Source organism: Sciurus vulgaris (genome assembly GCF_902686455.1).
Source record: "Sciurus vulgaris genome assembly, chromosome: 7".
Taxonomy (NCBI): Eukaryota; Metazoa; Chordata; class Mammalia; order Rodentia; family Sciuridae; genus Sciurus; species Sciurus vulgaris.
The window spans coordinates 7,935,612-7,958,314 of NC_136467.1; the positions used below are offsets into that span (position 1 = coordinate 7,935,612).

General features: G+C 54.7%; 1 protein-coding gene across 1 annotated transcript in view; it reads right to left on the bottom strand.

Annotated features, from left to right (window-relative positions):
• IGF2R (insulin like growth factor 2 receptor) overlaps nucleotides 1–22,703 on the bottom strand; it is a 100,898-nt gene that overhangs the window by 41,794 nt on the left and 36,401 nt on the right. Inside the window, exons 8-22 of the mRNA XM_079146596.1 lie at nucleotides 21,475–21,637; nucleotides 21,180–21,345; nucleotides 20,370–20,473; nucleotides 15,253–15,417; nucleotides 13,040–13,180; nucleotides 11,836–11,979; nucleotides 10,472–10,609; nucleotides 9,782–9,929; nucleotides 9,140–9,317; nucleotides 8,230–8,345; nucleotides 7,690–7,858; nucleotides 4,885–5,064; nucleotides 4,152–4,253; nucleotides 2,760–2,861; nucleotides 345–540 (exon numbers count right to left, since the gene is read on the bottom strand). Of these exons, the coding sequence (XP_079002722.1) occupies nucleotides 345–540; nucleotides 2,760–2,861; nucleotides 4,152–4,253; nucleotides 4,885–5,064; nucleotides 7,690–7,858; nucleotides 8,230–8,345; nucleotides 9,140–9,317; nucleotides 9,782–9,929; nucleotides 10,472–10,609; nucleotides 11,836–11,979; nucleotides 13,040–13,180; nucleotides 15,253–15,417; nucleotides 20,370–20,473; nucleotides 21,180–21,345; nucleotides 21,475–21,637 (2,212 nt within the window). The remainder of the gene's footprint in view (nucleotides 1–344; nucleotides 541–2,759; nucleotides 2,862–4,151; nucleotides 4,254–4,884; nucleotides 5,065–7,689; nucleotides 7,859–8,229; nucleotides 8,346–9,139; nucleotides 9,318–9,781; nucleotides 9,930–10,471; nucleotides 10,610–11,835; nucleotides 11,980–13,039; nucleotides 13,181–15,252; nucleotides 15,418–20,369; nucleotides 20,474–21,179; nucleotides 21,346–21,474; nucleotides 21,638–22,703) is intronic.

The window sequence follows — 22,703 nt, forward strand, 5'->3', positions numbered from 1 at the left end:
AGAAATCAACTTAGGACAAGGAGCGACTTCTGTGTCTTCACCGCCCCCCCCCGTCAGGACCTAACAGAAGTGTGCTGAAGAGTAGGACGCTCCACTGTGAGGACGCCAGGGGAGGGAAGGCAGGGGCAGCACAGGACCAGTAACTCAGGGCCGCCTCTCCAGAGTCACAGAATCACACTGAAATAAGCCACTAAAGCAGACAGAAATGAGATGTGGGCACGTACAAGAGACCAGGCCAGGGAGTGGCAGGCACCCTGCCAGGACAGCAGAGGTGTGCTAGCAACACAGCCAGAAAGGGTCAGTGGGCACAGCACCCGTCAGCTAGAGAACAGGGCCGAGCTCACCTTTGTCAGCAGGAGGAGACCCTTTGTAGGTCAGGGTCAGGAAGCCCTCAGTGGACAGCTGCAGGCTCTTCTGGAATCCAACAGGCCTTTCCGGCCTCAGGTTCTTCAGCTCTTCTGTCTGGGTGGCTGCCTCACAGCCAGAAGCTGGTTTTCCATTGATGGTCCCACAGACGGGCATTGTGCCGCACACGTTGAACTGGAGGCCAGATGGCAAGAGCCGCACAGGCGCAGTTAGGCTATAGCACTTAGCTCAGTAAGAGCCCTGGCAACCCCAGATCCCACTAGATATTAATTATTAATTTACCAACTTGCCACATTTGGGCAGTGAAATCTTAAAGTTATTAAGTATGGCAAAAATCAAAGTCCAAATAGCAATAAATGTCCTCTGAGCGTTAGTGTACACAGTTTTATCCACTTACACCACCCTCTATCTATGAATGCATAAGATGTATGGCATATAGTAATATACCATATGTGATGGAGGAAATATACATAAGCCATTACTTAATATTTTTAATTGTATCAGAGAAAGTCCATGTAGTTGGAGTCTTGTTAATCATAAGTAAATACAAACGATGTCCCTACACTTCTTAAAGAGGTTGGTACGGTTCCAATACAATCAGGTGTATTGTAGTTATGAAGACAAAGCACGCTATGCTCTTTGGTATGAAGATCCATAAGGAGAGCTTCTTCCTGCCTATGTTGACAAGCAATGAACACTAAGCTCGTGACCGCACACAGCAAGGGTTCCTCAAGACGCCACTTCCTCCTTGAGGGACACGAGCACCAACCCCAGCCGAGGACTCTCACAGCCGTCGGGGCTGCATCTGGGGGTGCCTGATCGTGGAAATGTGTGTGAGGTAGGTTCCCTTTTCTTCCTTCAAACTATCCCCTACAAGTGACAACAGAGCTGGGAGACAGATGCCTGGGCTAGAGCTGCCACTCCGGGCATTTGTCGCTCTGGCTGCCCGGCACCTGCACAGCCCTGCAGCGCCGGAGGGGTGGCTCAGGGTCCTCAGAGAGGCCTCGTACAGCAGCTCCAGGGACCAGGGGGTGCTGGCGAGTGTCCAGGGCAAGTGAGCCCAGCAGGACAGGGTGGCTGAACCAAGGTAGCACAGGCTGGTGGGCAGTGACATCCCAAGCAGATGGCTGCCTGTCCTGCAGCAATGCTGGGGTCTCGATCCCCTTCCACCAGTCAACTCCACTTCTACCTCGGCCACTCACTGCCAGCCAGTCCCAACGTGCCCTGGGGTTAGGTGCAGAAGGCAGGACTGCTCTGGGCTATTTCTAGCATGTTCTCTATGGGTTCATGGTCATCTCTCCAAGCATGTTCTCCACAGGTTCAGTGAGGTACTCACCTGCCTCATGCCAGGGCAGGCAAACATCCTCTCCCTCTCCACCACCCTGTCCCATACCACCTGGTGTAAACCAAGCTCTGCAGCAGCTGCGCTATAAATCAAACAGTAGGAGAACTAACACTTGGTCCAAACATTTGTAGTCTGGAATTATAAAACAGAAGAGACCCCTGAGAACATGCTGGAAAATGGAGGTGGGCAGACACAGCCAAAGCCTGCTCAGGACAAACCCTGTCCAGAGTCTCCCTGGTGGGGGGATGAGCTGTGCGCCCTCTTGACCATGGTGCTTCATCCACGGGGTGGTCCTCCTCATCCAGTCATTAAAGAACACCCTCCTCGCAACTGCCAGTTCTCAAAGCACATCGTGTTGTTCCAAGTGGACGCTGCTCTAAGAATTTAAGCCAAATCAAGAGGCTTCAGAGATTTTCTCTCCTGCTAGTGCTACTGTTCACAACAGAACAGCATTAATTTCCTAAGAAATTCAGCAAACATTAAGAACTATTTTTGAAGAAAATACTCTCCGAGGGCTGGGGAGATAGCTCAGCTGGTAGAGTGCTTGCCTTGCAAGCACAAGGCCTTGAGTTTGATCCCCAGTACCGCAAAAAAAAAAAAAAGAAAAGAAAAGAAAATACTCTCTGAAGATTCTAGAACACAGTCACCTATGTTGTCTTCCTCGTATGGGACAATTTAATCACCATTTCCTCTTGACAAGAAGGTCTCAAACTTCACTGCTCATCACCTGGAGGGCTTGAGTCTAACTGCTGGGCCCGGCCCAGAGTCTCTGACTCACAAGGTCCAGGGTGGGGCCAGGTGATGCCGACGCTGTGGCTCTGGGGACTGCTGCTGGACACAGCATCAGACCAAGAAGATACCATGCCCACAGGGGAACAGCCACAGGACAGTGGGGACAGTGTACTGTGTTTTCCCCTTAAACCTGTACTTTCTCATCTTCCATCAGAGTGCTGGAGATTCCTGAGGACATCTGCCACCCAGGTTCCCTGCTTTAATGCCCTGTCTCCTTGATTCCAAGCAAACGAGGAATTCATCATATTACTCTTACCACAAAGGTCTTCCCAATGCCCGAGACCACGTATCCTTGCGAGCTGTTGAGTGGGTTGAGATCAAACACAAATCCAGTGTTGGGGTCCCTTATAGAGCAAGCCTACAGGAGACAAAACAGACATTCAGTCCAGCTCCACAGCAGCACAACAAACAAAGCACCTCCAGAAAACTGCGTGCTGGCTCCCCAGAGCTTGCTTCTGATTTACTTTAAAAGTCCCTTCCAAACAGGCAGTCCTGTGCAAACCCAACCCTTCCAACACAGCGTCTTCCCCCACCAGGAGTGACATGCGCTCAGAGGTGCTCGCCCAAAACTCGAACCACTGCATTCCCTGAATAAGCAGAGTATTGCTAATCCCTAAGGGGAAAGGTAGGCGAGAACCATCAGAGACCACAAATAATTCCTCAGCAAAACATCTCAAGAAATCTTGGGTTCTGTTTTCTGTCTCTGAATTATTCTCGGAATTACTCATGATGGGATATGACAGGGTAACTCCAACCACCTCCCCTCCTCTTGAGGAGTAATTAACTTGGCCATGGGCTTCCTGTGTCCACCAAGCGCTGCCCCAGAAGCACAAGGCACAGGTAAGGAACCTGGCAGCCCCTGTTCCCACCCTCACAGAGCACCTACCAGCCAGGACCCTGAGCTGGGCTCATCCATGCAGATAAGCCAAGGACTCTGCTGCCAGTGACTCAGCAGTCCCGGGGATTACAAGGGAGGGAGGGAACGATCCCCACCATAAAGCGAGAGCACCACACGGACTGGCTGCCCTGGGAAGGCAGAGCCCAGGAGGAGCAGCTTGCTGCCACACTCCGCAGGACAGCATGCGGCTGGGAGGAGCAGGGCCAGGGCCGCACCAGTGAGACAGCCTAGGCACCGTGGCAGTGACCAGCGGGAAGAGGAGAGGCTGCGAAGCGTGGCTGAACGGGGCATTCGAGCCTTCGGCCCACAGCGCAGCCACCCTGCCCTACAGGAGGGTCCCATGGAGCCGCGGGCTCTCCCTGTGGATGAGGCCACATCAGAACACTCGGCTTTCCTCCGTGGACGCTATCCCATGAAGCATGAGGGCCCTGTCCTTCAGGTAACGGACACGGGGTGATGTACGAGCCACCCAGACCTCTATGGGATGGAGAAGCCCAGAGCCCGCCTGGGGGGATGCCACTGCCTCAGGAAGGGCAGGGTGAAGGAGGCTCCACGGCGAGCGGGAGCAGAAGCAAGGCTTCTGCTTCTCATCCCAGATCCGACGCCGAGGGTGGGGAGGAGAAAGCAGCATGGACTCCAGACACCTGCTGTCCATGCAGATCAGATGCCAAGGGGGGCAGTTCAGAGCTGGACACCAGGGGGACCATCAAGCAGGAAGCTCAACGAGGGGCAGGTAAGCCCAGCACATACCTGGTCAGTGTCTGTCATCGTCTGCACAGGGCAGGCAGCCTCCGTATTCCACAGGAAACTGACCACACACCCCCAGTTGAGAGAAAATATGGGGTGGGTGTTCTGAAAGACAAGTGCAGGACACAAGCAAAGAGAATGATGATCCAGCCAACAGAACACCAGTGCAACGCGGTGGCCACAACCTGCCCCGTGCGGGGTTCTTAACCATCGGCATGTAACTGTATTGTCCAAGCAGAATTTAACACCCTCTGCTGACCTGACCATTAAGTATTCAAACACCCAGGACCCTGATATAAACATAGGAAGCAACTGCGTTTGGGACAATATGGAACAGTTTTGGACATGGGTCCTGGTAAGGGATGCACCGAAGTGCTTAATGTTTCTTTCCTTTTTGAAATTTTTTTTGGTACCAGGAATTAACCCAGGGCTGCTACACCAAGCTACATCCCCAGCCATTTTATTTTTTTATTTTGAGACAGTATTTTGCTCAAAAGACCCTGAGTTGCTGAGGCTGGCCTGGAACTTGGGACCCCGCCTCAGTCTCCTGAGTGGCTCGGATTAGAGGTGACAACACCACGCCTGGCCTTAGTGTTCTTACCCAAAATGTCCAAAACGGAACATTTTGGATTTACATTCCAGCATGATGAAAAGCAAAGGTCCCTGTACCTGCGCATCGTGAGCCCGGAGCACCTCCCCGCGGCGTTCCCCCTCGCCCTCCCCAGCAGCGCCTTACCAGGCTTCCCCTGGAGCAGATAAGGTGGATCCTGGTGCTGTAGGTGGTCAGCCGGCCATCGCTGGTGGTGCAGGCCGAGCCGTTCACGTACTCCAGGAGCAGGCTGCCGCTCTCTTCCACCACGGGGCCCGCCGTGGCCACCCCCAGGTTGCTGATGGCCACCGCCTCGGTGTAGGAGCCCTGCAATATCCTGAGTCAGGCTTTACGGTAGTCACAGCCACCTGTAGTCACACCCTAGGTAGTTACAGCCACCTGTAGTCACACCCTAGGTAGTCACAGCCTCCTGTAGTCACACCCTAGGTAGTCATAGCCTCCTGTAGTCACACCCTAGGTAGTCACAGCCACCTGTAGTCACACCCTAGGTAGTCACAGCCACCTGTAGTCACACCCTAGGTAGTCACAGCCTCCTGTAGTCACACCCTAGGTAGTCACAGCCACCTGTAGTCACACCCTAGGTAGTTACAGCCACCTGTAGTCACACCCTAGGTAGTCACAGCCTCCTGTAGTCACACCCTAGGTAGGCACAGCCTCCTGTAGTCACACCCTAGGTAGTCACAGCCACCTGCAGTCACACCCTAGGTAGTCACAGCCACCTGCAGTCACACCCTAGGTAGTCACAGCCACCTGTAGTCACACCCTAGGTAGTCACAGCCACCTGTAGTCACACCCTAGGTAGTCACAGCCTCCTGTAGTCACACCCGAGGTAGTCACAGCCTCCTGTAGTCACACCCTAGGTAGTCACAGCCACCTGTAGTCACACCCTAGGTAGTTACAGCCACCTGTAGTCACACCCTAGGTAGTCACAGTCTCCTGCAGTCACACCCTAGGTAGTCACAGCCACCTGCAGTCACACCCTAGGTAGTCACAGCCTCCTGTAGTCATACCCTAGGTAGTCACAGCCTCCTGCAGTCAAACCCTAGGAAGTCACAGCCTCCTGCAGTCACACCCTAGGTAGTCACAGCCTCCTGCAGTCACACCCTAGGTAGTCACAGCCACCTGCAGTCACACCCTAGGTAGTCACAGCCACCTACAGTCACACCCTAGGTAGTCACAGCCACCTGCAGTCACACCCTAGGTAGTCACAGCCACCTGCAGTCACACCCTAGGTAGTCACAGCCACCTGGAGTCACACCCTAGGTAGTCACAGCCTCCTGTAGTCACACCCTAGGTAGTCAAGGCCACCTGTAGTCACACCCTAGGTAGTCACAGCCAACTGCAGTCACAACCTAGGTAGTCACAGCCACCTGCAGTCACACCCTAGGTAGTCACAGCCACCTGCAGTCACACCCTAGGTAGTCACAGCCTCCTGTAGTCACACCCTAGGTAGTCACAGCCTCCTGCAGTCACACCCTAGGTAGTCACAGCCTCCTGCAGTCACACCCTAGGTAGTTAAGGCCACCTGCTGCGGTCACTGAACACTGCAGCACTGCTCCTGGGGACTCTGCAGCACATGCGCATATCTCACCTAGGCTACAATCTTAAACCCTGGCAACAACCCACATTGACAGGTCGCACTTTATTTTATGAAAAGGAAACATGAGGCTCCTAAGTGTTAAGTGACTCCCCGAAGGCTGTCCCACTAACAGGTGCACACGGAAGACTCAGACCCCCGTCCACCTGGCCCCAGAGCCAGGGATTCTGTACTGACCCAACTCCAGCCTCTGCATCTCAGCAGGAGGCTGAAACAACAGGACAGAGCATCACTGACTCAGCCTCAGCTAGGGCAAGTATGTAGAGCCACAGGGCATGTCCAAGAAGGCCCAAGGAAGCAGTGAGCATGATGACCTGTGATACTAAATGACAGCGAGGAAGTCGACTCACAATGCACAACCAGGAACGAGGACTGGCAATACTGAGGTCACTGCTCCAAGAAGGAGCACCGCACGTGCACAAAGACACACAGTTCTCTCCTGTCTGCCTGCCTGCCTTCCTATCTATCCGTCACGCAGGGGTCTATTTATCTATTGTGCTGGGATCTTTCTATGCATCCATCATGCTAAGGATCTGTATCTGTCTACTGTGCTGGAGACCTACCTATCATCTTGTGGATCCATCTATCTACGTGTTGTGCTGGAGATTTATCAACCTACCTACCTACCTACCTATCATGCTGAAGATCTAGCTATTTATCTATTGTGCTGGGCTCTATCTATCTCTATCAATCAATCAATCAATCAATCAATCAATCAATCATGCTGGGGATTGATTCCAGGCCTCACCTGAGCTAGGTAAATACTCTGCCGCTGGGCTTTACACCCAAACCCCAAGAACTCAGTTCTAACCACCAGAGTGCCATTAACTGTGCCAAGAAAAGCACACCCCTGGCCTGCTGTGTTTATAGTAGGTAACCCTTTACCATGAGGGTCACCATCTACAAGGAAACGCACAGAGATCCTGGAGGTCACTGAATGCAACTGGATGCACCAAAAGTGGGAGCTGAGGCCCGGATCCAGAACATCCACACAACCCCCAAACTGATTTTTCCCCTGGAGGCGAAAATTGTTACAGAGGTCTACTGAATCAAAGACGCTTGAACCCAGGACGGACATAATCATTAAGAGCTTTCTTTCCCCTTTATTTGTTCAAAGGTGGAAAACGCCCTGGCACTTTCTTTAAGGTTCAAATCCGAATAGACGCAAGCATGACAGTGCAGGAGGCAGGCAGTTCACACTGGGTCCCCCTCCTGTGCAGAGGGCTGCACCTGAGCAGACAGGCCAGCTTTGATCTGGAGTCCCCAAATCATCACCTCCGTGCACCTGGCCACACACCTCGGGAAGAGGAGACACCCGGGGAAGGCAGACTCACCTGATTCTCCTCATACTTCATCTGGCAGGCAGACGCGTATCGATCACAGCCCGGCACGGGGTTCAGGGGCCGGCACACGTTGATGTAGTACTTCCTCCAGGTGACATGCTCCCCTGAACTGTCCATGGCATACCAGTTTCCTCCACGACCACCTTCAGACTTTGCCAGACTGAAATTTCAAAGCAAGATTATGGTTTTTAAGAGCTGACCTGCTGCATGCAGGTATTCCCAGGCAGAGAAGCTGTCAGCGAAACACACTTTCCAAGCAACACAAGCCGCTCACATGACTTGGGATGCTGGCTTATATTTGCCCCTCACCAAGCTGTGCGTGCAGCCCACCCTGAGTCTGCTTCGGTACGCCCCCACGCCTTGCCCCAACAATCACCGATTCAGATGACAAAGCCACAGACAAGGTCTTGCTGTAGCAAAGAGCGGGCAGCACGGCCAAGACCTCCGACTCCTCCTGCAGCAGCCTCCCGGCCTTGCTCCCACGTGACCTCGGCTGGGCACGGGCTCACCAGCACCACGGAGGGGCCTCACCTGGACAGATCGTACTGCTCCAGCGTGGAGGGGTCAGTCACCACACACTCCAGGGGCTCCTCTGGGCAGGCGTAACTGGTGTACCATCGGAAGTTGTAGGTGGAGCTGTCCTCTTCCTAGTTGCAGGACAGGGAAAGAGGAACGCATGGTGCTGCAGTTTGGACGCTGAATGTCCCCCAAAGGCCCATGTGGTCCAGTCTCAGTCCCCAGCTGGCACGAGTGGGAGGGGGTGGAACCTTTAAGAGGCAGGTGTGGTAGAAGGTCTTTAGGTGGCACTGGGGCGTGCCCACCAAGGACAGTGAGACCCCGGCCCCCTCCTCCATCTCTTGCTTCCTGGCCATGCGGCAGACAGCCTTCCACCATGATGGATCACCTCACCAGAGGCCCAAAGCAATGAGGCCAATAGATCAGAGGCTGAGGCCTCCAAAACTGCAAGCTTTCTCTCCTGCAGACTGATCATCTCACGTTTGCCGTACAAAGGAAAGGCTGACCAGCACAGATGACAAAAAGAAACGTCACACAAAGGGCGTTCAACACACACAAGGGTGCTGTGTTAAATGAACTCTGTGGAAGAAAGTTTCCTGCGTCCACGTCCTTAACGTTATGAAAAGAAGACTGCCTAGTCACATACGAAGACAGAAACTCAGTCTTGGTAAGTGGGGTAAGGATGACTTCTGATGTTTTTGTGTGTTTTATACCCCAAAACAACAGGGTAGGAGGCAACCATCAAGGCATCTGCCCCCTGAATAAACAGCCCAACAGATGTATAAATACCGCCCATATACCCCAGCAAACCTGAAACGAACAATCAAAATGATTTGTCCAGAAAACCAGAATGAAAACAGCTCTGCTTGTAAGTAAAGGGTCAACCCGAGCGTCCCCAGGGACAACTACACAGGACGACTCCTACCTGGTACTCAGGGAAGCCGACTCCAGCCTCTCGATCGCAGAGAAAAGTGATCAGGGTCGCCCTCGGGGTGTGCTTCTCGTTATTGTAGGGCGTGCCGTCCCTGTAGCTCAGCTGGATCATCCCATCGTAATACGAAAGCTTAGCATTACTCAGTCCCAAGTTCCAAGACTTCTTATCACTAAAACACACAAACGTCTCTCAGAAAACCCAGACCAGCAGAAGAGTCTCAGGCTGCACTGGGGTTGAAGGAAGGACCACTGGGCAAAGGGGAGCAGTCTGCAAGCAGGACCGGGCCGCAGGGCACGGGAAACCGGCCGGCAGTCTCCACCTGCAGGGGACAGCGGGCCACCCTGGCCCCACCAGGACCAGACCTGCTCTCAGCAGCACCGCCTCGAGTTCATGACTTCGCCTACCCGACACCCCACAGAAGAGAGATACCGTATCGATGTTTAAAATGCGCAAAACGCACAGGAGTGGGGCGCTCTGAGCCCCTCGTGCGGGACGGCCTGCTCTCTCTGGCAAACCAGGCTCCTGGACCCCTCAGGTCCTCCTGGCAACTGGACATGGCCTTTGCGCAGAGCCAGGGTGCAGGGGTGACACGACCGTTCCCAGCAGGATGGACCCAGCCTGAGCGTCACTTGCCTCTTCGCCACCTGGCAGGCCCCGGCGTCTGGCTGACACGGCTCCACGGACACCGCTCCACAGACGTTTATGTAGAAGTCATACTTGTCCGTCTCCACTTTGTAGGCACCATTTTTCTTTGTGAGCGGTGACAAATTAAAAGAAAACCCTACGTGGGATTTCAAACAATAAAAGCACGTAAGGCCAGTCAGAACAGAGTCCTCAAGGTGACCTCCCTCCACAGCGAACAGGAGGTAATTCCCCAGGAAGAAGCCCAAAGAAACCCCGCAGTCACCAGCGCTTGCCCTGGAGATGGAGCCAGCGCCACCGCCCCCCACACAGCATTAACCTACAGTGTGACCCAAAGCCCACAGGTGCCTGCCTCCTACGCCACGGTATGTCCTAGTGGGATGACCACAGTCCAGTGTCCTCCTTGCAGAGTCTCCAAGGTAGATTCTGGGCTAGCATTTGTACAAAAGCCTTTCGACCTGAGCCCTCTCGTGTTCCTGAGGTGTGGCATGCAGCAAGCCCAACTCGACCACGAGCTGACGGCACCTCCAACAGTCCAGCCCCGGCATCAGACGTTCAGTTTTGGCCAAACAGCTTTTACTGAACTCTAAAGCAGGTTCCCTCCAAAACACTCAGAAATGTTCAGGAAAAACCTTCAGTGGTTCCGAGGCCACTGAACACAGAGGTGCTGCTGAGACACACCTGCCTGGGAGTCGAAGACCGTGCAGTTCTCCCCTTCTGTCCTCGAGAGCACGCAGGCTGCTGCCGTGTGCCACTCAAACTCGTAGAAGCAGCCGTCGTCCCTGGATGCTCTCAACACCGGGCCACTCTCCAGGTCACCTGCGTCGGGGGAGGAAACCCATCACCTTTCTTACTCTGGCTTTGTTAAAAGCATTCAGGAATCCCAGCTACTCAGGAAGCCGAGGCAGGAGAGGTGCAAGTTCAAGGTCAGTCTGGACAACAGAGTGGGACTCTGCTTCAAAATTTTTTAAAAATTTTAACGGGCTAGAATGTAGCTCAGTGGTAGAACACCTCTGGTACTGCGCGCGCGCACACAGCAGGCTTGAGAAAGATGGTAGGAAATGAGGCGCAGCACACCGAAGGTGCGAGAGCTGACCTTTCGACTCCTGCATGGTTGGCTCATGTGAAACATCTAGAACAATCAAACCCAGGGGACAGACGTGAGAATGGCGGCTGGCGAGGAAGGAATGGAGAGTTCCTGTTCAATGGCACTCAGTTTCACTCTGGGAAGATGAAAAGGCTCTGGAGACGCCTCCGGAGGGGATGCAAAGCAACGTGCCTGTGCTCAGTGCACTGAACCACACACTTGAAGATGGGTCAGGGTCAACTTCAGGCTATGCATGTTTTGTCAGAATTTTAAAGGTGATTAGAACAGTAAGTTTTATGTTACACACATTTTACTATGATAAAACAAACTAGAAAAAAAAGTCGTGGTCTGTGACCCTCTCCCACTGCAAGGAATTTATCCAAAGGAAGTGTTTCAGTGGGAGGTCAGGGGAGGATGTGTGGGATCACATTCCCAACACTGGAAACACGCCAGTAATCCAGCAATAGGGGAAATGGTTAAAAGCCATGAAACCATGCCACGTCAACAAGGAAACCCCTACAAACTAGAGGGACCAGGCAACACAGAAGAATATTCACAGGAAACAACCCTACGGGAAGTTAAGATGCGTGAGCATTTGTAGACCTCGATTCAGTAAAAACGACGCTCATCAGTAAGCAAAGGGAGGCTAAGATAACGCTGCATATAGATGGTGAGATCACGCATTCCATGCCCCAGTAGGGACGGTTCTTCCCCTTTGCTGGGCACTTCATCTCTGGCCCTACAGCAGTCCTAAGGAACAGGACGCTGGGCTCAGGGCTCGGGTGGAAAACAAGGACCCACCTCCCCGTTGGCACCACACGGTTTCTCCACTTCTGGGTTGAAGTCAACTGACCCATCTCACCACCGGGACCCTCCGCAGGGACGGGGGGACAGGGACACAAGTGTAGCACACCTCTGGTCAACGCCAGGGACGTTTCTTCCTCCTTAAAACCATTACCTGGCTTGCACACGAGTGTGATGTTAGTGGCTATGTTCTTGTCACCACCACAATCATCACCATCTGAGTAGGAAAGCTGAATGTTTCCTTTCTCCTTTGTGGGCGAGGACACAAACTTCCCCAGATTCCTACTTCCATTCTTATCTGGAAAAGAGAAAGAAGTGGGAAGGGTCGTGGTTGCGAACGGTCGTGGTGAGGGCTGGGGTGTGGCTCGGAGGCAGAGGGCTGCCAGGTGCAGGAGGCCCTGGGGTCCAGCCCCAGGCCCACCCAGAAAGAAAAGGAAAGCTCACGGTGCAGACAAAACATGTACCCACATCAGCCCAAACCCTGCAGGTGCAGCTCGGCCCTTCTCCAGCCCACTTAACCTGGTTAGGGTGGGCGACCCCCAAGGCCACCTCCAGGCCTGGCAGGAAAGTGTTGTGAATCACAGTGTCCCCCTAAACACAAAATAGTGGACAGCACGGGCTTCATGCCACCTGCAAAAGGACGCTATCCTGCTTCCTGCCTGGCCCCAGCTGCCCTGAGAGCAGAGCCCGGGGCAAGGGTGAGCCCACGACCAACAGAATCACTAAACCTGCCCAGCAACCCAAGCAGGAGGCCTCTGAATTCTTGGTTCCGTTTTAATACTTTTCACTATAAAGTAATAAAACTCTGTCCCAAGTTCCTCTACACATGAACAGAAACGCGCCTGCTTTTAAAAACGTGCCCTGACTGGGAACCCGGCACGATACCCGATGTCCACTGAGCCGCAGCTCCTGAGCTGACGCGTGCAGCGGATTCTCCCTACTCTCACCTCCTGGCCTTTCCAAGGGTGCCTTTGACGACACACTACTGACCCTCTGTGCCTCTGACGGAAGTCTGCACAAAGCCACAGGACCAGAAGCAGCAAGGGCACCTGGGGTACAAGTGCCCCCGAGGCTGCGGCCCAGGTCCACCCTGGAGCCAGGCCGCAAAGGTGTTAACAGTAGTATCACTTTACTGGAGAGATGGTGGAGCGACCACAGGACTTCAGAGTGCACCCAGAGGTCACCAACGTCTGTGTCACTGAAACTAGTTCTTTACCATCTTTATGCTGCACCCAGAGACAGCAAGCTGCACCAACCTCAGGAGGGTTTTCCAAGCCACTCCGCACAGGAAGCAGCCAGGCCCGCCCTCCCACCCTCCCTTAGGAAAAGGGCCGCCCGGACCCTCCCCCACAACTCACCCACAGCACACACAGCAGCGTCTTCAGGGCAGCTTGTGGCCTTGCCCTGGGGCAGCACCTTGTGACACACGTTGATGAAGAAATGCTTCTTTTCTGCTTCTGTCTGGCTGCCAACCACGGCTTCCCAATTCTGCTCTGATTCTGTGACCACAAACAAAGTTTCTTCACCCGAGGGCAGAGGATTTCTCTTCCGGGAGTCCCACCACTAATGGTGACTAAGCCACAGGTCAAGACCAAAGCTAAGCTCCTGGCCAGGAAATCCCAGGCAGGCCACTTCTGGACCCGGGAAGGTCAGAGCACAGGGCCTCCCGAGAGGCTCCACTTTCTCAGCTGGTGACAGAAATGAATCAGGCCTCAACCAGCTTCTGAACAGAGAGAATTAAAAAGCAAAATTCCCCCAAGACCCACAGTGCAAAAGCAGAAGCTGAGAACCAAATCAAAGGCCAGCCAGTCTTGGGTCTGGCAGAATGAATGGCCATCAACAACACGATGTGACCTATGCTGCCAAAGGAACCTACAGCCTCTCAGCAGAGCAGCCCTGGGAGTAAGCAGGACCTGCGGGTCACTGGACCCAAAGGCTCAAGCCTGCTGATGGTCACAGAAGGCGGGACGCATCTGCGTGTCAAGAACACGACAGCAGAGAGAGTGGTCTTGGAAAGCAAACCACCCCACTGCCGACGGCAAGAGCCCTCAGCCCGCCAGGAAAGGCACAGGCTGGGGAGACCTGCCCTCTGGTGTCCACAGCCTGAGGAGCCACGCAGGACGGTGGTGAGCGCAAGGCCACACGTGCTGTGCTAGTGCGGGAGGGCTATGGAGTCTCTGGAACGGACTTGCTGGGCAGCAAGCAGGATCTCGGCTCTCATCTCACAGCTATCTACGTTCAATGCTACAATAATCCTCCAGGTTCCTGGAGAACCAGGGCTGGGTCAGGGAGTTCGCCGAGTGCACCCCTGGCAGCTCCTACACTGTGTCTTGGGCACCGCGACAGAACATTAAATGCGGACCACAGGGACCTGCCACCTCACAGATACACTGCAAGGAACCGCGGCAGGAGCTCATCGGGCGAACGCCATCAACACGGCAGCAGTCCTCGACCAGGCCTCCAACCCCAAGACTACCTTGCCCCCTCTGCGCAGAACACCCACCTCTTCATTAGCGCACAGGGGCCTGGTTTTCCCCAGGAAAGCACAAGGATCACTCCTGCGAACACTTTGCTGACTGGCTCATGGCGGAGCCCTCGGGCCCTTCATTCGAGGGAGGCTTCCCAGCCCTCCACGAAGAGCAAGCCCCCTAACTGGCACGTTTCGAAAAAGGTCTCGGGAGACAGTCATGTCACAGGTGGTCACTGTGTGACTCTGTGCAGGTCCTCCTCTGCCCCAGGAATGACCTCCGCCCTACAGATGCGACGGGCTCCTGCCTACCCAAGCCAGAACCGCTGGGTCTAGACACGCCCCACCCCGCCCCACCAACCCCGTGAAGTCAGACCAACCCCGTGAGGTCAGGCCACCCACCAAAGCTTCCGTTCCAATCGCTCCGTCCAGCTCCTTCCCATAAAGCACCACGCCCCAGGAAGGCAGGGGCCGCACTGCCCAGCGCCACTGCCACATGGCCGCCCAGTGCCATCCTGGTGCCTACCCCATAAAATGCTCTGCAAGCTCACTGGGTCTTCACCAGGACACAGCTACCACAGTGACCCATGATGATGCAGCCAGGTGTGGTGGACCCAGGGCACATGGCCTGGGAAGAAAGGTGCGGGGTATGCTGCTCCCATTTCGGAGACGAGAAAGAGGCAGCAGAGGAAAGGCAAAAGCACAGGGTCAAAGGACATGAGCGAGGCCCAGCTCCACCAGCCTCCAGGGCCGCAGAGCCCAGCGGGAATCCTGCCCATGGAAGGCTGCTCTCTAAGTGCTGTCTCTAAACACAACGTACAGGAGGCACCAGGCTGCTCTCTAAGTGCTGTCTCTAAACACAACGTACAGGAGGCACCAGGCAGTTCTCATTGAACTCTGGTGCGATGCGCCAAGATGACCCAACCAGGAGATGAGAATGCTGGCCTTGAATGTGAGTGGTTTCCCCTCCTACGGCAATGCTTCTTATAATCTAGACAGCCACAGAGGATGTGGGAAAAGGGTCACAATGCAATCGCTGGCAATTAAAAGCAGTAACAGTGTCCCCCACACATGCAGGGGAGGGTCACACCAGGGCAGGGCTACCTGAGTGGCGAGCCAGTGCAGACAGGTCGTAGCGCTTCTTCCCGTCGCCGGCACCGCAGAGCAGGCCTTCCTTCTCCTTGATGCAGGCGTACTTGGTGTCCCACGTGAAGAAGTAGGTACAGTCCACCTCCCCTGTGAACACAGGCTCGCCCTTCCCGTGGTTACCTGCGCAGGGCAAGAGGAAGGCCCACGCCAGTTACTGCAGGCCTGAGCCACGAGGCTCACTGCCAGCCCCCGGACCTGCACTCAGGGCCACTCCAGCAAGCTCGGACCCTGGGCTCTCGCTGGCCTGCCTGCGTCCCTTTCTTCCTGGTGGAGTGGCGCCAAGCAGCCTCACAGAAAGCTGCTGGCAACATGGTCAACGAGGCGTCGAAAGAGCAAATAAGGACCGTGCTGGTGGAGGGACCTCTCCAGGACAGACCCGTGGTCCACAGAGAGGAGGACGGAGACCAGAGCTCCAGGTCCCAGAGTGCCACTGACCAGGAGGCTGAGCAAACCGCGTCCCTATGGTGAAGGCCAAAGAACGGAGACCGCCAACAGGGGCTTCGCCTTAAGTGCACAGGACTCCATGGCGACGTCCCACAACCTGCCGGCACCCACGCCTGTACAGCCTGCCCGGTCAGCAGCCTGCTCCTCCTGCTGCATCCGCAGCTTCCCAGACACCCACAGGGACAGTGCCGCTCCAGTCTGAAGACTGCTCTTCCTGGCCACGGAGCGTGGCAGACTCCGCAGACCCTCCTTGCCAGAACCCCCTCCCCACCTGGGGGGCCGCTGGCACTAAGCTCCCTCTTTCCCACCCCTAAGGGTTTCATGATCTTTGCCTGGACTCCCACATGATCCGCCTCCTGGAGGTTTGGTGCCCTGAGCTGCTCAGGCTCCAGGAACAGGAAAAAAGTCTTGCACCAGGGGAAGATGATGTTCCAGCTGCGATTCCCATCAAACCCTGACCAGCCTCGTCACCACTCCAGTAATGGCACCTAACTGCTGTGCAGTCTGAGCCGGGCGTTGAGCACAGCACCTCAGCCGCACCAGGGCCAGCAGTACACAGCTGTGCAAAACTTCACAGAATTAAATGTCTTCTTCCTCAAAACCCTATGGCATAGGGACTAATTTTAGCCCCACTACATAGACCCAGGGTACCAAAAGAACCAGTGAATGGATTCGCAGGAAGGAAGGGGTAGAATCAAACCCAGATGCTCTGGCCCAGACCCAAGCTCGTAACCACAAGACCAGACCTCTCACCTACCTGTGGATTTTTGTCTCTTTTTTTTCGTGGTTCCCAATGCTGCCACCGCTGCTGTCCCCCCACCCAGGTCCTTTGGTTGGACAGGTGGTTTGCCATTCTCCGCATGGAAGGTGACTCCCACCCTCCTCTGCAGGGTACGGTGCAGGACAGACGCCGCTGTCCCTCCCGGGCCCAACGTGCCCTGTGTGACTGGCTCAACAGCAAGAATGCTCAGAGACTCTGTCCAGCCCCACAGAGCTTTCCCAGGGCTCCGTCCTGCAGACCTGCCCTCCAGGCCTCCAGCCACCTCGCTGCGTGGGGTCTTCCCATAACTGCTCCAGGTGAGCGGAAGCTTGCAACAACTAGATCCAACCCGGAGTTCAGAGCCCACCCTCCATTCAGGGTCTGCATCCTGAATGCCAAGGATCCGCAGGAGGGCCACCTGGAGAACCTGTTGCAATGCACCTGACCTGTCTTGTTTCATTTCTCAAAGAACTTTAGCTGAACGGTGAGCCGTGATGCCTTCCAGCAAACGTTTCAAACCACAATGGCTTGGCCCTCTGAGATCACTCTTCCTGGGGCCTACGGTCCCTGTCCACCCTGCAACAGGACAGGTAGAGCTTTTCAGGGTCTTCTTTCCCACCCCAAAGGGGCCGGCCTGGCTCTGGAGGCTCCCAGTCACCCCCAGTGCACCACCATACGCAGTTCCTGGGGTCTGACTTCCAGGACCAGTGAACCAGGAGGGGACCCTCCCAAGGAACTACGGCGCACACCAGGCAGCGGGGGCACCCGTTCCTCCGTCACTCTGGTGAAGATGGTGCTGTCCCAGCCAACAGCTCCACCTCCCAGCCCCGCTGCCTGCAGGGCTGGGCAAAAACTTGGCTCCGCCCTGGGGAGCAGAGAGGTGCCGCTCCTGTTCTGCAGAGACCTCGCCGTGTAGGCCTGTGGCTGACCACACGCAGCAGAGCCCCCGCCTCCAGCCCTGACCCCAGCGTTCTAGGGGAACTGAACCTTTAATGTACTGAGCCAGTTAAGTTTGTGGGCAGTTGTTTTTCAATAGCCTATAATAGTATTTTATTTTTCCAAAAGAAATTATCTGAGTTCCTTATTTGACAGGATGACCACAAACAAGGCATCACTTTACAGAAAACTGGGTGTGGATCACGAAGGCCAATGTTAAAAAAGACCACGTCCAAGAGAATTCATGGACACACCTCTGCGTCTTGAAGACATGTGAACCCCAGATTCCTAAGCATAAATAAGTCCTGGAGATTTAACTTAGACCTTGAACCACATTAACCTTGCCCCACTAACACCCACCCACATCCAAACCCAGACTCCACGGGGAACTTCATCTGGAAGCTCTACATTTAAATCTGAATACAACAGGGAAATAATTTCATAGTGCGTGGAGTGTTCAAAAGTATGGAGGAGTGAAGCACCAGCGGGAAGGAATCAGAATATCTTATAATCCAACCTCCACCTGAGAGGAGCTCAAAGCCCGCCCCACTCAGCTCCTGCGTCTAAGAGGCTCCTTGCTACGATCTGCACGGTTTCACCACCCGGATGTCACTCACTGTGAGGTACAGCAATTGTTCAAGGTCACAGAGAGGAAAGCCCTTTGCTGGGGATGGTGATATGACCCATCGCTGACATAATGTGTATCTGAAGCAAATTTGGCAAGGCATCAATGGTTGTTAGAATGGCAGGCACATAAATTTCCATGGTAATGATCTTTTTTTAAATTTTTTTTTTTTTGTCAATGGACTTTTTATTTTATTAATTAATATGTGGTGCTGAGACTTGAACCCAAGGCCTCACACATGCTAGGCAAGCACTTTACCACTGAGCCACAACGCAGCCCATTGTCTTGCTACTTATGTTTGAAAACCTTTATCTTAAAAAGGAAAAGAGCAGCCTTCAGCATTTGCTTCAAAGCCCAGGGCTTCGCCTGGAGCTTCCAAGGTCAACCCTTCAACCCCACACCTTCCTGAGTCTGCAACTGCCATCCTCCCCAAACTCCGGGCCATCTAGACCTTTTGGGGTCATTGTTCTATCTTCCCAGCATCCCAAAATGAGACTGCCACGCTCTCAGAGATCTCAGCGCAAACATGAATAAAAGTCCTGAATGGAACAGGGACACAGGATGCAATGACAGGGCCAAGGAGACTCAGACCACAGAAGCCACCTAACAGTGCAGAAGCCAGACCAGCTAGGGAGCCCAGGAAGGCAGGGACCCAGCCCGAGTCCTGGCCACCGGGGACAAGGAGGTTCTAAGAAGCAGGCTACGTTGCCCAAGGACTGGGGACACAGAGGAGGGGGACTGGAATTCGGAATTCAGAGACGGTCTGTAAAGGCAGGGCTCAGAAGAGGTGAAGAATGACGGAGAGCTGGAGGGGCAGGGCACCCTCCAGCCAGGCGGGGGGTGTACCCAAGGACCACTTGAGTCTTCTCACTCCCAAGTCAGAGGCACACCGTGGCCCTGCTGACCTCGGGACACATGCTGTGTCCAGATGAAGTGGCCCTGCAGGACCAAGCTCCAGCGGTAAGCACCCCTGCCTCCAGGCTCGCACTCAGCCACCCCCAGCACGCAGCCGCGGACCTGCTCACAGCTACCATGTTCGTGCCACCGAAGGCCCTGCAGCCTGGTCCCCACGGCCAGCCCAGGTACATGGCTGGCCGTGCCTCAGCCGCAGCTGGAGCAGCTCTGCTCCCGGGAGCTACCTCACCTGTGTGCCCAGGAGCCGCGCTGACCTTTGACAGGTGGTGACGACATCTGGCAGCACCAGCTGCACTGCAGCCACCAGCTCTCACCTCCCTCTGCTTCTAGTCCGGGTGGGCCCAGGCCTACCTGTCACCCCTGCACCCTCAGCCCTTACCAACAAGGCACTGAAACACGTAGGTGTCGTGGGAGTGATAAGAAAGGGCCAGCAAACAGATTCCTGGGGAAGAACAGAGCCAGGAGCAGAAAGGCTCAGATAATGCCCCGCTCCGCAAAGGCCCTGGTCTGCTGGGACTTTGGCTGCAGTAGGCTTGTTCTCTGCCTGCTTCCAGGTTAGCAAGCGAATGAGCGCCCAGGACCGTCATCACTGCAGCCTCTCACTGCAGACCCGAGCCTCACACGCAGCTGCCCCTCCCAGATCCTGGTCAGTCGTGTAGGAACAGGCCTGCCAAAAAAATGCCACACACACACACACACACACACACACACACACACAAGGAAGAGCCAGAAAGACCCTCAGGGAGGGGCAGCCACATGAGCTGGAAACCAAGTCTGGCCTCCAGAACAAAAGCTTAGAGCAGAGGCAGGCTAGCCTCGGGGCAAGGGAGGTCACAGGGACAGGACAGGCTTTGTGATGATGGAATCCTCTCCACAGGTCCCCGTGTCTGAAAGCCGGGCAACTCAAGGACACCTGTCACCCAGAAGAAGCTACGCCTTCAACTTAAAAACTTTCCCAGCGACGTCGAGCAATTTCCAATCTGAACACTACCACAGGCCACTGCTCTGCCCACGGTTATCTTGGAACCCATGACATGAAGGAGGCACACACAGCTGGTCAGCGCACCCACCTCTGCTGGGTCAGTCTTGGCTGTCCTGTGCAGGCGCCAGACTTCAAGGCAGAAACTCCCAGCAAGCCTGGGGCTGGGCCCGTTCCCAAGACAAACACGGAGAGCGGAGGAAAATGGAAACAGGATGTATGTGTCACTGGGGGAGCAGGGGAGGGGCACGGAGGATGTTGCCCCAACAGAAAGATCCAGACTGGGGAGCAGAGACCAACAGGTCCAAAGGAGGACATCCGACTGTTCCATTCAGCATCCACTTCCACAAAAAGAAGCTGCGTGCACACCACGCCCTCCATGCCAACGTGGGCCAGGAGCCCCGCGCACTCACCTGCGGTTTCGTTGCACTCGAAGTTTATGACGCTCATCCGCTGGAAGCCAGAGCTGCACGCGTCGCCTCCAGAATAGATCAGGGTGAGGTCTCCGTCGGAGTATCTGCGAACACACACACAGAGGTGTTTTGTAGAACCAAGGAAAAAACTTGAGTTTTTAAAAATGGCTACATTAAGCTTCTTGCACACCATCAACAAATCACCAGTGGCGGGAAAGGTGAGCTCTCCAGACCTCCAGCAGCGGACCTAAGGAAGTGCACTCCAAAGGAAGGGGCCTGTGGCCTCCCACTGCAGAGTAAGGACAGTCAGGAGGATGGGCTGCAGCCCAGGACGCCTTACTCCCAGCTACAGGCTTTGTGTGGAGAACTGGAGCCTTTGCCGCCCAGCTGAGCGCGCTCACCTGCAGGACCCAGATGAGACTCCTTCAGAGAACCCGTCTTCATGCTGCTCCCGTGAAGGGGGCAACCAGGTGAAGGTCACGGGAACCGCACTACACGAGTCTGCCCATGGCATTTAGAATCCCTACACTTCCAGAGAAACCTCAAACCCCTCAAGAGCATGCACGCTAAAACACAAAGGCAGCGGCAACTGGGCGCTGACGAATGTCCTACAACACGGCTCCTTCCAAACAATACTTAAAAACAGACATTTCTAACAGACGGTTTTATTGTGAAGTCAGGAAAACGCCCAACTGCTCAGTGACAAACGGCGACCTTTCCTAAATTGAGAGGGAACGCTGGCTTCCCTGTTCTCCGGTACTTAGCGGGAATGGAGTGGGAAGGGCAGGGGAGGGACCTGCATTTGCGCACCGGAGGGTCTGGCTCTGGTATTTCCCTGCAGCTTTGACTTGAGTGGAATCCGCCTTCTTCACTTGGCAAACTGCAGCCCCCTTCTTATTGCAGATCGGAATCTCGGCTTCTCCACAGACGTTCATATAAAACATGTACTCGTTTCCATCGGCAGCATAGGGGGACCCTAAAAGCAGGGAACCAACAAGAAGGGCTTGTTTACAGACATGGCCAGGAAGAGCAGCACCCCCAGAGACAAGCCTGGACCCCCACCTCAGAGACCCCAGCCCGACAGCAGCAGCAGAGCAGCACGCACCTCCAGGCTGGGCCAGGGGTCTGAGGTCAACGGCGATGTCGTGCTGCGTGCTGCTCAGAGTACAGCCTCCGCTCTCCAGGTAATCTCTGTGGCAGGCGTACTCAGTGATCCACTCGATCTCATAGCGGCAATTGGCTCTGGCAGTGAGCTTGGGAATGGTGCCCTGTCAGACACAATCAGGAGGGAGCAGAATAAAAAACTTCACATACAGCTTAAGTACAGACTGTCACTGGCAAGTTCAAAGATAGGGAGTTGGATTTTTATATAGTTTCTGTTCCTGGATTTCCAATCAATTGCCCACTATGAATTTTGATTTTATAACTTACAGTTACTCCACTTGTTTTCACTTTGTTTTTAGTTGAACTACTTTTATCCATCTGACTTGGAACGACTCCATTTCCTTCACCTCTACTCTCTTTCTGGTCACCTTTAGGGTGACGCTCAGGCTGCAGCCAGCAAGTCCTCCCTGAACTCAGGGTACTGATCCCCCAAAGCCCAGTGCTGAGTGACTACCGTCAGAGGGCCGGCCTGCAGCACCTCTCCTGAGACTGACAGAGGGCTCTGTGCCCAGGCCCTCTGAACTCCAATCTGCTCTGGGGGAAGCTGGTCCATGACCCACCCAGCTTCTTGCTGCCTCAGTGTGAACTGTGGAGAGTGCTGACAGGCCTGACTTATCAGAAAACCAGGCTTCCGAGTCCTCCTTAGAAGAGACGCTGCACTGCTCTTAGTACCAGGAACAGCCGTGCTGCTTCTGGGTATTTCCTGAGCACCTGCCGCAGGCCAGTCACAGTGTCAAGTACCAGGCTGACAACAGGCCACACAACTGGGACTCCACAGAGCGCAGGCCCAGCCCTCCTGTCTGACCCCGAGCAGGGCTTCCCAGCCCATGGACAGTGCCATCTGCCACAGGCCAGCACAGAGCTGCGTGCTGAGCGAGAGGAACTGACACAAGAGCCACATGCTGTGTGATCCCACATACATGAAAAATCCAGAAAAGGCAAATCTCCTAAGAAAGTAGACTCATGGTCATGTGGCTGCCAGGGCCCGGGTGTGATTGCTAATGGGCATGAGGTTCTCTCTGGGGTGGTGGAGGTTGTGCAATCCTGTAAACATACTGAGAACCACTGAATCGTACTTGAAACAGGTGGATTTAACAGTCTATAAATTCAGTAAGCATTTCTTAAAAGCCCTGTATGACAAGATGAATGTTTCCTAAATACCAGCCACCA